Below are 18,661 nucleotides of genomic sequence, written 5' to 3'. Positions count from 1 at the left end.
CGAAGCGTATTGCTAAAAACTGAAATTTGAATAACTATCTGAATATTCATTGGATCATCTTGAAACCATCACCAAAATACTTGTCATCATTTCTTACAATAGGATTGTCTACTCACTATTCATATTATGTATTTTTCTAGGGTGAAACTTAATTCAACTTTTCGTGCCATATATGGCTCATATGTGAGGGTTAAAAAACTGAAATTTGAATAACTATCTGAATATTCATTGGATCATCATGAAACCATCACCAAAATACTTGTCATCATTTCTTACAATAGGATTATCTACTCACTATTCATATTATGTATTTTTCTAGGGTTTGAAAATTACATAATTTTTTTCGTGCTACATATATATGGCTTATTTGTGAGTGTAAAAGACTGATTACTGAATAACTCTCTCAATATTCATTGGATCATTTTCAAACAAAACCTAATTTTTGTCAATGTTCTTACTCTAGAAGGTCTACTCATTTAATAATTTTTTTTTTTTTATAGTTTTTTCATTTTTTTAATAAGTTTATCAAAATAGACGTATCTTTCTCATCTAAAATAGTTTAAAAGAGTCGTTCGTCATGTATCAGATTGACGGGAAGTAGAAATATTAGTTGTGTATTTTTTTTCATTTTGCTTTTAGCATTATGTTGTTGATTATCGTATTTTTGGTCGTAATCCAAGACCTCTTTATCCTATTTTTAACGTTTGATGCACGTCAGTTTGAATACTTTTATTTTTATTCCGGTGTAGTTGATGTTAAAAGCAGGTAATTGTAAATTTTTTTTAAATTAATTACCCTTACTATAATATGTTTTATTCATTGATATGGTGAATACTTTATTCTTAATTTCGTGAATGTTTGAACGCTCATACTCAACTGTAAGATAAATTCGGTCATTGCTAGCCGCCTACCTTTATCATGTATAATTCTATTTTAGTTTAAACGGTTCCCATTTTGTTGTTTCTTCACGTCTTAGTAACAAATTAATTTTCATTTTTTTTCTGTTTTAGCAGCGAAACCAAGAATATGTTATTCTTACGCGTTTTGAACGTTCAATGTTCAATGTATACTTCATTTTTATCGAGACACTCGATTTTGTTGTGTTCAAGTTTGCATTGAAAGGATGTGATTTATTATTGAAATTGAAAGTAGGTAAGTTTTTTATTACGTGTTCATGCATGTGTCGTATATGATATTTTAATTTTATAATGAAATAAAAGGTTGTTGAAATCTATTCCATTCATATAGTCATAAAGTGTATAAATATTAGAATAGTGTAAAAATTTGATTGACGGATTTTAGTTAATTCTATGAATATCAAGTTTGATGTGAGGTTATTTGTTCTTATGTTTAGGTCAACAGTAAATATGGATTCTATTGGAGCCGAATTTTCTATACTGTACTTCTATGATCCGGATTGTACAGTGAAACCTCCACTTATGGACACCTCCCAATAGTGGATGTTTTTTGGGGAACGGGGACATTTTCACTATTTTTCAATAGGTAAACCTCTGAATAGCGGACTCTCCGAATAACGGACATTATTTTATTTGAGAATTTTTAAAATAATGGTAAATTCCTAATAATTATTTGAAAATAATATGTATTTACATAGTATGCACTCTCGTAATAATGTAATTACGATAACAAACTCCTTATGGGACGATACGATTACGACAAATTCGGTTATAGGTGAAGCGGTTATGTGTTATGACAAAAATATGTCAGTTAGTGACGGTTTTCGACGTGATGACTACGTTAATTATAAACAAAGCTCACCGATTTTTTCAAACAAAAATAATTTAAAAATACATGTACATAATTTTGATTTTGACTGTAAAAATATACTTTAAATAATATTAATAATAATATGTAATTAATAATAATTTGTAAAAATATAAAAATATAATAATTTACAATAAATAATAAGTAATAATATTATATGTATGTATATATTCATACATAGTACATTATTATACAAATAGATTTCAAAAATGTATCTCCTCTGAATAACGGACACCTCCGAATAACGGACAAAATATTGGTGACCATGAATGTCTGCTATTCTGAGGTTTCACTGTATATGCTTCAGACTTCATGTGTATGCCTGTTCACGATTGATTAAATCTCCATCGTAAGATTTATGGCATGTGCCTGTGTTGAGCATTAAGGTTTTCATTGCCTAGTCTCAGTCAATACTTATGTTTATTGTTATAAATTATTTTTTTGTTTTAGGATGGTTGACCATGCATATAGGAACATCTGTTTATCGTATACTTGTGAAAATGCTATAGCTTACATTGATGTGAATTTGGCCTTAAGACAACATTTTGTAAATGAACATCTGATTAATTTTATTAAGAACTAGTTTTTAAATATTAAGCAACTGTTTTACAATAATGTTATTATAAATGTGTTAGAATTTACGTTAGATCACTTATAAAACTTTCAATATCCAATGGATTATTTTTTAACCTACACCAAAAGATTTGTCATAAATTCTCAATTTGTTTTTTTTTTTAATTTTTTCTAAGTCGTAAATAAATTTTTCATTCTAAATGTACTAGTTTTATAGGCATATATAAATGTTAAATTCTGTTTTTTTAATAACACACTCAATACCCATTGGATCATCTTGAAACTTATAGCAAAAGATTTGTCATCACTTCTTACCTTAGAATATTCTACTTAAAGTTTATTTTGTTTTTTTTAAATCATAAAAACATTTATAATTCTAAATGTACCTACTAGTATTATAGGCATATACAAATGTTAAATTCTGTTTTTTTAATAACACTCAATGCTCATTGGATCATCTTGAAACCCACACCTAAAGATTGTTCATGTTTTGTTACTCTGCAAGTATGTTTTTTCTGTTCATTTTGTATTTTTTAACAGTTAATTGAAGTCGTTAAATAATTTACCTATCTTGCTAAAAATAATCCACAATACAAGTTTACAAAACTGAAAGCTGAATACCACACTAAATATGCATTAGATCATTTTGAAACAAAACCCAATTTTTTTCAATGTTTTTACTCTAGAAGGTCTACTTATTTTAATTTTTTTTTTTTGTAGTTTTTCCAATATTTTATCAATTCTTATCCTAGAAAATAATACTTGTCTTATTGTTCAATTTGTTTTTTTTTTAATTTTTCTTAAATCATAAATAATTTTTCATTTCAAATTTACGTATATAATAGTCATATACAAATGTTAAATTCTATTTTTTTAATAACACACTCAATACTCATAGGATTATTTTGAAAATTTGTGGAAGTACTGTGTTGTAATTTCAGAATAATTATAGTTATCATATTATTGTACAAATTATTTTATGTCGTTTTAAAAATTACACATTGAACTTTTTGTTCGAATAAAATTGTTTTTGAATTCGATAGAACGTTTTTGTTCTAACATCAAATAAGTAAAATATAGTTCCATCTAAGGTTTTCAATAGTGTTATTTTAAAGTTATATTGTGCTTGTTTGCATTGAATAAGTTCTTTGGTTTTTTACGTATTAAACTTTTTATTAGCTAGAAAAAAAGCATGGTAAAACGCTTTGTCTATGTAGCACGAACCTTTATTGTCGACCCAGAGGACGTCAACCGGCTTGGTTACATTCAATAATAATGATAATATTTACTAGTACAATTACAACTCAACCACTTAATGTACCCCCACACCAAACACCTGCATATATGTGTCGAGAGAAAAGGTGACTGCTAATATATTAAATGATATAAAAATAAATAACACAAATTATATATATATATATATATAATATATGACGTGTCAATCACATCGCCGTACTATTTTAGAAATATTAAAAAACACGTAATAAATAATAATAATAATAAGTGGACGTCTCCACACTAATAATATAATATATAATAATAATTAATTTGCATGAATTGAATTTAAATAATAAGTACGCCTGAACGGCAATAATATACAAAAAATAATAATAATAATATAACAATAACAATAAAAGATAATACGACCGTGATAGCACCGAGACGTTTATCACCGTTATCACGGAAAGGCCTCGCGACGGAGTTTGTTGACCTGTCCCACGACGTCAAATGTTATCGGCGCTGAGGGCGACGCGACAACAGATCGAAGATGGACGAGTGACGTACAAACCGGTCCACCAAACCCGTGGTTTATATATATATTCGTGACGCACGACTCACGTAAAAAAAACGACGGCACCACCCAAGACGAGTATCAGGGCGTCGGAACACTCCCGTGCACCAATTTACGTACCGAAAAGGTCTCATAATGCGGTATAACGCGAGACAACAAAAAATTGGTCACACGCGACACAATGGGCTGCAGAACTTTCGACAAAATGGCCGTTGGCAACACCAAAAGGCACGGATCGCACTTGGCACAACGGAGAATGCGCATACGCAACAACTGACTAGTACGGCCGGGCGACTCACTGGACATGCGATAATCGCACGGACTTTGTCCGCGATCGTCGATGATAATCGCTAATGAGGGAAGATAGATAAGTCGGTTGGGTCAGATAAATTCGATGACCATTTAATATATATATATATATATATAATAATTATATAAATATCCGACAGTCTAAATGACGAAAAAAGTGATTTTTTCAAATATTCTTTTAGAACCTTTTGGATTAGAGTCTGTGAAATTTTAGATTTAGAAGTATTCATAATAGTTTGATAATAATTTTTGTTTGCTTATATTTTAGAATATTAACTTATCTAGCTGGATGTTTTCCGTGGAGCAGCTGTAATTGTTCCCATTCATCCTCCAATTCTGAAATTTCTTTGTTTAATTCTAGAACTTTTTTATTTATTTTTGCAAATCTCATAATATTTTTTATTCTAAAACAAAATTCCGATAAAATAATGTTATTTCTTGAGATAATAGTTGAGCTTAATATTACAGATGTAATCATGAGTTAATATATAGGTATCTGCGCAGAATTAGTTTAAGCAAACGGCCTCATTCTGTTATAATTTACGATCATAATTTAGAAGCACCTCAGTTGGAAATATACTATCTATAAATATAATATATAAATAGTATAAAAAATTTGATGGATATTTACTTTTCACCACTATGATGTATCAGGTTATCATTCAAACTGAAATTGATTTGGCGCTTTAATTCATTTAATTCCCACTTCATTTGGCCAATGTCTTCGTCAGCCTTTTTATTCCTCATTTTAGTTTTACTCGTTACTTTATTCAGATCATTTAATTTCAACTTAAGATTTTCTTTCGTTTTTAAGTAAGTCTAATTTAAAATTCGTTATATTTTAATATCTATTATAGTAATTACTAAATTGAAATCGTATCGTTAATAGCTTACAAATTTAATTGCGTATAGTTCTTTATCTAAATTTTGCTTAGCTTTTTCAGTAATATTTATTCCTTTTATTTTGAATTTGAAATAATATAACATGTTTTCAGTTATTTTCATTGATGTTATAAAATCAAAACGAAATGTGTATAATTGAATTTTATGATTTTTTAACATTTCATATTCCCATTCTAATAATCTATGTCTACATTTGAATCTAAGTAAACTAGATACAGTATCGATTTTAGAGTTACCCATTTCCTGAAAATGAAATATATTTTCTTAATAATCCATATTGTTAATTATATTTACATTAATACATTATACAGAAAAAAGTTTGTATCATGGTCAGAACTGGCGTAGGGAAATTGGTGCCCCCATCGCCCGATACTAAGGTATCGCAATAACCCCTTGCTGGTGGAAAGTTCCAGGCGAACGATTCCAGCAAGGAGAGGGGGGAAATCCCCCAACCTGTTAGGTCCTCCATTAATGGGGGTTTGGCATAAGGCTAATCACCTCACACATGAAAAAAATATGGGTTTCAGAACAACACAAAACCAAGCCTCGTATGAACAATTATTTGGATAAGTTTAATCTAAGAACTTGGAATGTACAGTCGCTATTTATGGCGGGCGCACTGACAATTGTAGAGATTAATTTAGAACGATACAGAAATGCAATAACGGCAATTCAAGAAGTTTGATGGATAGGAGATAGAAATCTAAATCGAATAATTTTACGGTTTTTTATGGAGGTGGTCAAAAACATGAAAGAGGGGTAGGATTTATTATTAACAATGAATATCTACCATACTTAAAACAATTTGAACCGTATAGTGATAGACTATGTTATATTAAACTTGAATGTTAACACATGAATTTAATACTAATAAATGGCTATGCGCTTATAGAGGACAAGCAACAAGATGAAAAAGAAGCATTTTATGAAGATCTGAATAATATATATGAATCAATACCCAAGAATCATCCGAAGATTATCCTCGGAGATTTCAACGCAAAAGTTGGAAAGGAAGAAATATACAGATCAACAATTGGAAAAGAAAGCTTCCACACACTCTCCAACAATAATGGAAACAGACTAATTAATTTTCAATATCTAAAGGGTTAAGAATAAGTAGTACTTTTTTCCCACACAAAAATAATCATAAAGAAACATGGGTCTCGCCTGGAGGCAGTAACAAAAATCAAATTGATATAACATCAATTGATCACAACAGATTCGAAAATTAGCAATATCATAAAAGATGTCAGGAGTTATCGGGGAGTACCTGCTCAGTCAGACCATTTCTTAGTTAAAACAAAAATCAAAATTAAGTTACCACGAAGATGGACAAAAAAGGTGAAAATAGAAGACAAAATTGATACAAACAATATAAAAAATTCAGAAATATCCCATCGATGTAAGAACGATCTTAAAAATAAACCAAAAAAGGGAGTAGAAGCAGAAAATATTGAAACCCGTTGGAAAAAAGTAGAGGATATAATAAAAACAACCGCTGTGGAACACTTAGGAAAAAAGAAAAGAGTAAATAAAAAACATAAATGGTTTAACGATAAATATCAGAGAGCTATCGAAGAAAGGGATAAAGCAAGATCATTGATGCTTACAAACCCAAACACAGAAAATAATAATGCATTTGCATAGAAACTTAGAGAAGCTAAACGCACAATAAGAAGAGAAAAACGGCTATGGGAAAAGGAAAGAATAGAACAGATCGAAAAAATAGTACAAACCCAAGGCTATTCTTCAAACAAACAAACAAAAGAACATAAAATGGAATATACTCCCAGAACAGAAATAATAAGAGATAAAAACTGAACACTTGTAACGGATAGAGAAGAAATTGCAAAACAATTTGGAAATTATTTCAATGAATTACTCAATCCGCACACACGACAATTCCATCCACAAATAGAGTACTACACTGCAAAACCCGAAGACATGGACCCAACAGACGAGGAAATTAGTATAGTGATAAATGGATTGAAAAACAACAAATCACCAGGTGAAGATGGGTTAGCCGCGGAACTTTTTAAGTACGGTTGAGAAGAATTGATAAATGAAAAAGGTAAATTAATCACAGAAATATGGAAAACAGAAGAAATACCAAAAGAATGGCAATTAGTAATAATCTGTCCAATCTATATAAAGGGAGATGTTTCGAGTTATCAAAACTACTGAGGAATATCACTGTTGAACATAATGTATAAAATATTATCAGGTATCATGTTAAACAGGATAACGCCGTATACAAAAGATATTATTGGGGATTACCAGTGTGGTTTTATGAGAGGAAAATCCACCATAGACCACATTTTCACGGTTAAACAACTAGTTGAGAAATATTATGAATTCGACAGGGACTTACATTTTTTGTTTGTTGACTATAAACAAGCATATGACTCAGTCAATAAAGAAGTGTTATGAAATGCATTCATAACCTTCGGAATACCGTCCAAAATAATGAAAATGATCAAACTATGCATGGATAAAACGAGATGTAAAATTAAATACAACCAACATATGTCAGATGAATTTGAAGTTAAGACTGGACTTCGATAGGGAGATGCATTATCCCTAGTACTCTTTAATATAGCACTAGAAACGGTAGTAAAGAAAACGAAGAGTAAGAATGATGGGTTAAACTTGGAAGGAAACAAAAGAAAATGCGGAATTTTAGCGTATGTAGATGATATCATATTAGGATTAAATAAACAAGAAGTAATAATGGGTACTAAGGAACTAATTAAAAATAGTAAAGACATTGGATTACAAATCAACAAATCAAAGACTAAATATATGATAATATCAAGACGAGAAAATCATGCAGAATATACAGAAGTTAAGAATTTTAAGTTTGAAAGGGTACATAATTTTAAATATCTGGGTGTTACAATAAATAGCAAAAATAATAATTACGAAGAAATTAATATAAGAACTACTGCAGCAAGCAAATGCTATTATGGGTTAACGAGCATATTTAAATCAAAACAAGTATCAATTAAATCAAAAATTACTCAATATTAAGTAATTATCAAACCAGTTCTTTTATATGCTTGTGAAATATGGCTAATGACCTAAGGATATGAAGATAAAATAGCAATCTTTGAAAGGCGAATATTAAGAAGAATATATGGGCCAAAACAAAATAATATCACACAACAATATGAAATTAGAAGCAACATTGAATTACAACAACTATATAAAGAATCGAACATCGTAGCAGTACTACAATATAGAAGAATCGCATGGGCTGGCCACGTATTGAGGTCAAATAGCTTAATGAAAGCGGTATTAAAATGGAATCTCCTTGGGAAAAGACCACTAGGTAGACCAAAACAAAGATGGATAGACAAAGTAAAAAAAATTTTTGAAAAATTTGGAAAACAAGATATATTATGGAAGCAGTAGCTCAGGATAGAGACAGGTGGAAGCAAATATGTGTTGCAGTAATGGGCCTCAATGGCCTTTAAAAGCCGAGAGAGAGAGAGAGAGAGAGAGATCATGGTCAGAACACTGAGTCACTGAGAGAATCAATTAATCAAGGCTTTATCTAATGTTTATATTAATGTAAATTACATAAAATAAATTGAAACATATAATAAATTACATATCGTTTCACTTTTTACCAACTATTATCTACATTTTTTGTATATATAAAACAAAAGTATTTAACAGTCTACTTTAATTTCAGTGTTCACTTCATCTATAGTATTTTTGGAAATAAGTGATGTATTTTCAAAATCACCGAAGTTTCCTGTTAGAACCGTTTCAACATTTCTTTGTTTTATTACTAATTGAATCTATAATTTAAATTAAAAATAAATATTAAGTAATTTTTATTTTCGTTATTAAAAATCTTAATCTGACCTCGGGGTTATCTTCATAATAAGAAGCTTGATTTTCCAGTCTAATTATAGATATCTTTAATTCCTCAATCATTGTTTCCTTGTTTTTTTTACTGTATTTTAAATTTTCTATTAAATAATCGTTGTCTATTGCGTGTTTTTGACAAGTATTGATATTAAATTCAGTTTCAATTTTCATACGTCTAAAATTGCAAACTTTATGCCAAGTATCATTGCTCATATTCAATTTAAAATCTTCTACATATTTATAGTCGTCATACATATTTAGTGTATCTAAATATTCAACGAACTCTGTTGTCAAATTATGTAGTTTATCATTTGTTGGATCCATTATAGTGTCGACAAATTGGTAACCAAGTAATGAAGAATAATTTTTATTGCCATGCATTTTAGGTCTCCGACTAAGAATTAAAATTTATTAGATATATAAGATTTGCAGTTCAGCGTGAACAGCTATAGAGTGCGCATGTATATTTCATTTTTTTTTTTTATTTCACTATAAAAAATATCACAACATTTTTACATTATCATTTCAAGCCAATCAATTACTCTAAATCACCACAACTGGGAAGAAGGTAAATAATCAATTACAACAAATAACACCTCTATCTACATTGCGTCCCCAGGCGCGTGAATACGATGACTTTGGACCGCAGATAAGATAACCACATGGTTACATGATGCCAATTAACAAGAACAGAAATAGTAGCACGCAATCTAAAATGGTAGAGGCAATCAAGATACATAATAATCAATTAATCAATAATAACCCAATCAATCTGGCGCCGTATGACAGCAACAAAAATCCAAATCAAAACACACGCCTCTTTCAACATTAATAATCCTGGCCACTCCAACCAGCCGTCAACCTGTGACAAAGAAAACAAAACTTTTCTACTCACCAAACCGTCATTCATTATTATTTAAAAAGGAAAATAAACAAGATACTATTGACCGTGGTGTCCCTGATCTAAATGAGACAGAACACGAAACTACTCAAACGGAAAAAAAGAAATATCTTATACACTCTAATATTCAATTATAAATACCCATGTTCCATTTTAAGATCACTCCCCCGTACTACAATTGACTCCCAGCCTCTGTCCAATCAATACAGCCCTACTTCGTTGTATAAGCATATCAACTGGGAAAACTTTCATAAATCAATACTACAAAATACTAGTTCAAAAGTCCGGTCAAAAACGAACAATGATATTAATGATGCAGTTAATCTTTTCACATCTAACATCCAAACTTTAGCATGGAATCTGCACGACCCCCGAAATCATACACATCCAACAAGATTATTCCCTAATATATTCGTAACCTCATATCACAAAAACGTGTCTGCTGCCAATGGCAAAGATCAATATACCCCTCTTAAAAATACCAATATAATGCACTCGCGCAAAAACTCAAACGGAACCTAGCCAACTATAGAAATGAATCTTATACTAAGCCTATAGAATCGCTCACGAAAAAAGACGGTTCTTTTTTTTAGGTTACCAAACAGCTTCTTTATATATGTAAACCCCCCCCCCATCTATTTTATGAAATACTAATGGAAATTAAGTACACTCGTGGATAAAGCTAATATTATTTATAAACCACCTTACTGAAACATTTCAACCATATAATACCATACTTCTTCCGGAAAATATTAACATGGTTAAACAATTTCTCAACTTTGCCATTGCAAATGTCCCTCCCATCAAAACATACCTCTTCTGCGAAAGTTAAATACACAATATCCAAATTCCCTCGAAAAAAGTCTCCTGGCTATGATTTAATAATATTAGAAATACTTAATCAGCTTCCAAAAAAGTTATCATACTTCTGACTCATATATTTAATTCAATGCTCCGGCTATCGTATTCTCCTATTCTATGGAAGTATTCTACTATTATACTTATTCTTAAACCAGAAAAACCACCAGACTCCCCATCATCATATAGGTCTATTAGCTTACTTCCAATATTGTCAAAAGTATTTGAAAAAATCTTACTTAAAAGAATCCTAAATATTATTGAAGAAACAAAAATCTTACCCAACTTAAAGTATCAACTCTACAATAGATCAAATTCACCGAATAGTTGATAAAATATAATTTTCTTTAGAAGATAAACAATATTGTACTGGGGCCTTCCTATATGTTTCCCTAGTGTTTGACTGTGTCTGGCACGCAGGTCTTCTATTCAAATTGAAGCTCATCCTACAATCTAATTACTACCTTATACTTAAATGTTACCTAGAAGATCATTTCTTTTCGGTTCGCTATGATACAGCTATCTATTTAGCAAAGCCATTTAATGCAGGAGTATCCCAAGGCGCAGTCACAACTACTCCGCTGTTTAACATTTTCATATATGATCAATCCATACTATCCACTAGTCTCATTACTGACTTTTCGATGACAAAGCTCTCATAGTAAATAGCCATGAATCAACCGTCGCTTCCTCACATGTATAAAAGAATCTCTCGCACATTGAAAAATGATACAAAAGTGGGGAGTGAAAATAAACGAGTCAAAATCGATACACTACCTTCACTATTAGAAAGGAAAAATGCCCACCTATCACCTTAAACAATCAAACTGATAACCACACAGAGCACTCGCTACCTAGGATTCAATGATCAACGTTTTACATGGTCCCTCTTTTTATCTTCGAAACAAACTTTTGTTTTTAAAAGATCGACTTCGTTTTTTCCGTTCTATCATAACTTCCAGCCACATAAAGTTATCAACCAAGCTATTAATATACAAACTGTATATTAAACAGTTTTATTTTTTTTTTTTTTTTTTTAACGTGGACGTAATCCAAGTATAGGGTTCTGCGAAAATCTCTAACATGAACCATATTCAGCGCTTTCAATCTAAAATCCTCTGTGCTATAACTAAAGCGCCCTTATATATATCTAACTAGACCTTATATAACAATCTTACCATCTCACCCGTCCACAATGTAGCTAAAATATTTTACAAGCGATTCAACTTAAATATCTAAAACCACACCAATCCCTTAATCAAAAGACTTGCATCAGAAAGTATATCAGGCAACCCAAGAAAAAAATTAAAACGGCAGTGGTGTTGGAACCTACTAATTTAGTAAATATAAATCTAATATAACTGTAATATAATGTCATTGTAAATGCATATATATATGAGTAGATAACCGACAAAGTGCTTTTAATGGAAGACTTCTTTAATCCGTTTTTATTTAAGTCTTAAACTCTTCCAACTATTTTACTTATTGTTCTAACTAGTAATAGTTTGTATACTATATTCTAATAATAATAATAATAAAAAATATATATTTAAGAGGTGTAGTTCTAAGAAATGTTACTTGTAGGCAATTAACGCTTGTTCGTATTTAAGTTTGGAAGGAAACTCAGATTTAAAACGTTTATTAAGGTTGTTGCTTTTATGATCCAATATTTCTATAGAATTTAGCAAAGAAGTTGGCTCGGTTTTTGTTATACTTTTATTCGTTTCCACAATAATTTCTTCAATTTCCATGATAGTTTCTCTTGACTTCAAAATGATTTCACTTCAAACATTATTAAAAAAATGAGGATAATTATCATAAAAATAAAAAATAATATACTTGTATTCTTTAATTTGGCGTTTTCGTTGATCGTTATCATTTAAAATTTTTGAAAGCCTAAGAATTTTTAAATGCTCCTGGTTGATAGCTGAATTATACTTCAATTTCATTTGAAATAGCATAAATACATTGTTATCAAATTCCAATATAATCTGTTCTATATGATAGTAGATTTTAATTTTTTCTTCTTCAAGAATATTTTTGTATTTTATTCTTTCATCATTCAGAATTAAAGTTAGTTTTTCATAAACATTAATAGCCTTGAAATCGTCAGCTGTAAATTCTTCTGGATTTTTATTTAACTATAAAAAAAAATGATTATTGTACTATACAATTTACCAAATATTAAAAAAATACACACTACCATGCATTGAGGTTTAGGCACATCTTTTTTTAACTCATCTTCCCACCTTTTTTCCAGCACTCCATCCATCATAATCATCAATGCTTGCTGTTTAAAGTTGTCCAATGTTAACAATTTACTATTTTTTTCTTCATTGATTGACATTTCAATATTACTAGAATGGTACAGTTCTACAGGAACTTCATCATCATTAACGTATAACAGTGTTTCGGTTTGTTCATATTTATTCCATTTAAAATTTACTGGCATATATCCAGTTAATTCAACTTAGAAAAAAAAAAAAAAAATACAACTTAATTCATGGATTTTTTTAGTTAATCAATTACAATTATTTAATACCTTTGCACGCTAATTTCAATTCAGTTTCAATTACAATTAACCTATCCTGATATTCCTTCAAATTATCTAATTGCCGTTGTTTTTCAATAAACAAATCATCAAATAGCTGATTAAATCTATGTTTTAATTTGTTAATCATAAACTAAATAAGTAAAATGTTTGTTAGCAATAATAAATAGAATGATTTATTAACATATTAATATATTATTATTTACATACTTTAAGTAAAATAATTTCATCTTCGGCAATTTCTAATCTATAATAATTGTATTGAGAATTTAGAGTATCTATAGTTTCAACCAACTTATAACTCATTGAACCCGTTATTGATACATCATTATTATATTTATAATTTAATTCTGAATTTGATTCAACATCCAATACCTCAAAATTATCTCTAGGAAGTAATTTTTTTTACACTTAATTATACACAAAATATACTTAGACTTTTACTTAAAAAATAAAGCTTCTGTGGATATTTGTTCTGATATATCTTTGATAAATATTCTTTTTTCTATGATTTTATTTGCCTTATTGGTTATTTCTTCGTCTATTGTGCTTATTGAATAGTTATCTACTTTATATATATTTTTTAAACACTAAAATTAAATTTTTATTTAAAATCATGAATATAGTTTTTTATTTTTGTATTATACTTACATATATAGATTTTGGTTTGATAAATAAAGTTTCCCATTTTTCCTTTATAATATTTTCAGTTTCTATTTTAAAATTGGAAATGTCACCAAGATTTTTTTCTTCGTATTTTTTACGTTCTATCTTACACTTTTTTTTAAAACTTAGTGTATAATCTACATTTAAATCGAATTCTTCTATATTTATTTGCATGCAATTTGGTTTATTGATATTTGTTTCAAATAAATGAAGTAGCTAAAATTCAAACATTTAACGTATTCGTTAATAGTAGAATATATTTAACTTATTAATGTATATGTATATTTTATGAAATTATTGTCAGTTATATTTTTAGAAATTTTATCCAGTAAAAATAAGATACATATTTAATAGGGTTATTAAAAATAGGAAATGTGGCCTGGTGTGGCGCGGTGGTTGGTCTCATATGTGTTCTGAGGTCAAGCATTGGCCGGCGTCGCTAGCTCTTCGTGGATGGGTAATTATCCAGATTCTTAGTGACGAATCTATGGCGCACACACATAAACACACGTGTTTCAACCTTAAAAATAATCCCTACACAAAAAAACCTACTGTTCCGATCCACAACTAACAGTCTTAGTTGTCAAGCTTAAAATAAGATTAATAAAAAAAAAAAAAAAAAAATAGTATGTATTGTTTTATTATTACTTATACAAAGTACTCACTAAATTTGAAATCGATTATTAGACTAATTGGGATTGATACACAATAATATTATAAAAATTAAATATTTTATTTATTAAAATATATATTACAGTTTTATTTGTCATTGCTTTATGTAGGTATTAAAATAGGCGTATAGTAATTGTTTTCAACTTTTTTAAAATGCTAGATTCTTTTCTTTTTTGACTAGACTAATAAGATGATTGTGCATAAAATTAATGTTGTTTATATTTAATATGTTAATGGAAATTAAAACCAATGTTTACTCGTTCTGATCTGGTATATAACATAACATGTATATATTATATACATTATACACAAAGGCGCAATTTGAGGGAGGTAGGCTTGGGTGTGCTTAGCACCCCCAAGTTGTTTCATGTTAATTTAGATTTTAATAGTAACTGTATCCATAACCTTAAGACAACATCATAAAAAAAGATAAAGGAGCTTAAGCACCCTCAGTTTTTTCAATGAAATTGTGCCCCTGATTATACAATATATATTATTATGTATAATATGTTTTACGTAAATTATGTATATATAATATACACACATACCTATCGAGTTGAGAATAATATTTCAATGATAAAAAAGACTCGTTTCAGAAAAAAAATACATATTACCTAAACTTCCTTGATTTACAATATAAAATGTATAACTAAATTATTAACGCTATTAATTGTAGGTATGGATTAAAATCAATATTTCTTAATACCATATTTCGTATATTAAATGGTAGGTATTAATGATTAATGTTGTGAAAACTTACAGAATTGGCACTTGGAAGTTAAAAATAGTAGATATTTACATATAATTCATATAGAACAACTAATAGATTAAAAATTTTATTTTTTTTTTATAGACATATAGATACTAATTATATACAATTTATACTCTACGTCACTACAAAATCTTGAATGTAATGGATGTAACTTAGTTCATTAGTACAGTTATGGAATGCGTAATTAATTACCCGAAAAAAGTATACTACGAAATGTCTAAAATGTCATAAGAAAATAGTTTCAAAGAGATATTCTTTGTATGAAGTGAACATATTCATATCTAACTTCAAATTTTCAACTTTGATTATGAATTAGTAAATTGAAATAAAATACTATTTTAGTACATAGGTTTTTAAACGTTTTTTTACTTTAGTTTTTATTTTTTCAAAATCTTGAATTATTTTATTTTTTTGGTTACTGTATGCCACTTTACTTGCATTCAATTCGTTTTCTTTATTAATCATTAACCAAGTCATACGTTTTGGAGCTGTGGAATTTCATAAATTAATTATTTATTTCATTTTTCTAATTTTCTATGTCAATGAAACTAACATTCTAGTTCATTCTCAATACCAATTCCTTTCGTTTTAAAATTGTCCACAATAATTGGTTCATTGATTTTATAAATTCGATTTATGTGATTAAAAGTGCCTCTAAAATTCAATATTATTGTTATCAAATTTATATTAGTAAAAAAATCAAAACATATTTTAATTATTTTTCTCGAAATATTTACTTTAAGCTTGTACACACAAAGTTTCCTTGATCACTTAGTGTTAATATGTTACAGATATTTACATCGAATTCAGCAGCTATCAACCCCAGAAACCAATGACTGCAGTTTACCATAATAATTTTTTTCCACTGTCCATCATCATCAAATTCATAAAGGCTATAAGTGCCATTTGGACTAAATATAATACAATGGTTTTCACACACATATGTTTTAATATTTCTTAATTGCCGATCTAATGGTATATTTTGTAAGTCAATCACTTTATCCTTAACGAAAAATATAATTTGAAATTAATAATAATTTCAAAAATAGTATTTAATTTAACATACTTTTAAGAGATTTATTGTGTATAAGTGAATAACATTCGACAATAAGACAGAAAATGCTACATTTATTGCATCTGGCACGTTACACGGACTCCATTTAAATACCGATATGTAATAATATTGGGTATCCTTTAACTTAAAAATCACATTGAAATTTAAATCAAATATTATAATATTATTACCAGCGTTTTCAGCATTTTTTTGATTTGAATATAAAACTACTGTTAAAAATGATGAGTTTTTAAAATCTATTATGTCAACATCAATAACGTATTTTCCCAAATGATGTTCTTTAATCACAGAGCATGTCTGTCCTAATTTTATCTAAAAGATAAGAAAAGTACCTAAATTATATTTTTATTATACTATTACTTCAAAAAATATTTACTAATTAATATCGTTTAACTACTTAATCAAGCCCGGATTATAAATATAAGATTTGTCCTGGGCCCATTGATTTTGAGGGCCCATCTTTATTTGTAAAATATATGTTTTTAATACATTTAAAATAGTTATAAAGAATTTTTATACTTTTTTTTGTTCTTAATTTTATATCACGAAAAATTACTAAATGATAATAAATATTAAAATTATATTCTAATAATTGATAACGTATATATGGTAATAATTGATATTAGGCATTTTTGATCTATTCGCATAAGGTACCCATATAATTTATATATGATAAGACGTTTTATTGTCCAGTCCATGTTTTTATTATCTAAATATGGAGGCAATATAATTAATCTAACTCTAAAAATAGAATTTTGTGAAGTCCAAAAGAGTATTAAGAATTGTATTTCTACATATAAAAATGATGTTGACTCTTCACTTGAAAATGAAATTATTCAATTTCAAACATTTTTACATTTAAGTAAAGTAACATTTGATGAAAGTGATGCATTTAGTTTATTAAAATGGTTCTACGAAAAATCATTGCAGGAAGTATTCCCAAATATTTTAATTGCTCTTAGGTTATACTTAACTATCCCAGTGGCCAATTGTTCAACCGAAAGAGCATTTTCCAAATTAACAAGAATAAAAAATAAATATAGAACAAGCCAGACTCAGGAAAATTTAACATCTTTAATGGTATTGTACTCTGAAAATGATATTTTGAAATTGATTGATTTTAATGAAACGATTCAAAAATTCGCTAAAGAAAAAGCAAGGAAAAAAATTTAAGCTATTATTCTTTTTAACTAAAACAAAACAGTGTTTTCTATATTATGTATATAATATTTTAATGTATGTATAATAAATTATTACAAAACATTATTTTTTTTTTTGTACAAGAATTAATAATAATATGAGTATACAGTCTTTAAAATGTAGTGTTAAAATTTTTTGAAGGTAAAGTTGAAAGGGGGCCCACTAAGTGTATGGTGTCCTGGGGCCCAATCCAACCTTAATCCGGGGCTGTACTTAATGCATATAAATACAATGATACCAACTTGTTTTTCATTATTTTTGATTTTTTGTATTATAGACTATAGAGTTGTAATTAATGTTTAATTAAATCATTAAATACGATATAATGATAATTTTAAATGTATTAGGTACTTAATTTCAGTTTACTTACGTCAATATAGAAAAATTGACCAGTTGGAAAACTAGTGGCGCTAATAGTGTTTCCATCTGAAAAAAATTTTACTGAAGATAAATCTTCATCACATAGCACTATTTTTGTAATCAACTCTATTTCGTTAACTTTAGGATCAGTTCTTAGAAATTCCATTTTGCCGTTTTTAAATGTAATACCAATATAGTTATAAAACGGATTACTACATAAATCCGTTGCAGTGCCATTTAATTTTACCTTACTTTTCTACAATATAGCAAGAAATATTAGGAGATTGCCTACCCTATTTTAAGAAATATTAAAAATGTTTACAAATTCTCCAGTCAAAACATCCCAGATTTGCAAGATGTTTTTA

At 28.4% G+C, this 18,661-nt stretch overlaps 1 protein-coding gene and 1 long non-coding RNA gene across 2 annotated transcripts; one reads left to right on the top strand and one right to left on the bottom strand.

Annotated features, from left to right (window-relative positions):
* The first annotated feature begins 1,063 nt into the window (after positions 1 to 1,063).
* LOC112591387 lies at positions 1,064 to 2,350 on the top strand. The gene is made up of 3 exons (XR_003114499.1): positions 1,064 to 1,152; positions 1,355 to 1,503; positions 2,236 to 2,350. It is a non-coding gene; the product is annotated as an uncharacterized LOC112591387 (long non-coding RNA).
* Positions 2,351 to 4,736: 2,386 nt separating this feature from the next.
* On the bottom strand, positions 4,737 to 18,462 carry LOC112591372 (cilia- and flagella-associated protein 43-like). The gene is made up of 16 exons (XM_025335179.1): positions 18,307 to 18,462; positions 16,399 to 16,664; positions 16,215 to 16,315; positions 16,031 to 16,149; positions 14,203 to 14,433; positions 13,996 to 14,141; positions 13,762 to 13,939; positions 13,543 to 13,684; positions 13,201 to 13,469; positions 12,840 to 13,141; positions 12,579 to 12,782; positions 9,236 to 9,635; positions 9,049 to 9,168; positions 5,354 to 5,605; positions 5,091 to 5,278; positions 4,737 to 4,863 (listed from the first exon to the last, which is right to left on the bottom strand). The coding sequence occupies exons 1-16, from the start codon at positions 18,460 to 18,462 to the stop codon at positions 4,737 to 4,739; spliced, it is 3,201 nt and encodes a 1,066-aa protein (XP_025190964.1).
* Between the last annotated feature and the right edge of the window lie 199 nt (positions 18,463 to 18,661).

The sequence above is a fragment of the Melanaphis sacchari genome, unplaced genomic scaffold, assembly GCF_002803265.2.
Source record: "Melanaphis sacchari strain LSU unplaced genomic scaffold, SCAv2.0 Contig132_pilon_pilon, whole genome shotgun sequence".
In the NCBI taxonomy this organism is placed as follows: domain Eukaryota; kingdom Metazoa; phylum Arthropoda; class Insecta; order Hemiptera; family Aphididae; genus Melanaphis; species Melanaphis sacchari.
Note: the sequence above shows the minus strand (reverse complement) of the source record. Positions and strands in the feature narration are given on the sequence as shown.

Coding starts and splice junctions, on each gene's coding strand:
- LOC112591372 (XM_025335179.1), bottom strand. CDS start 18,462: ATGGAATTTCTAAGAACTGATCCTAAAGTTAACGAAATAGAGTTGATT. Junction 16,316..16,398: donor TTTGTGTGTACAAGCTTAAA/GTAAATATTTCG, acceptor ATTGAATTTTAG/AGGCACTTTTAATCACATAA. Junction 14,434..16,030: donor TTGAAAAAATAAAAACTAAA/GTAAAAAAACGT, acceptor TTTGAATTTTAG/CTACTTCATTTATTTGAAAC.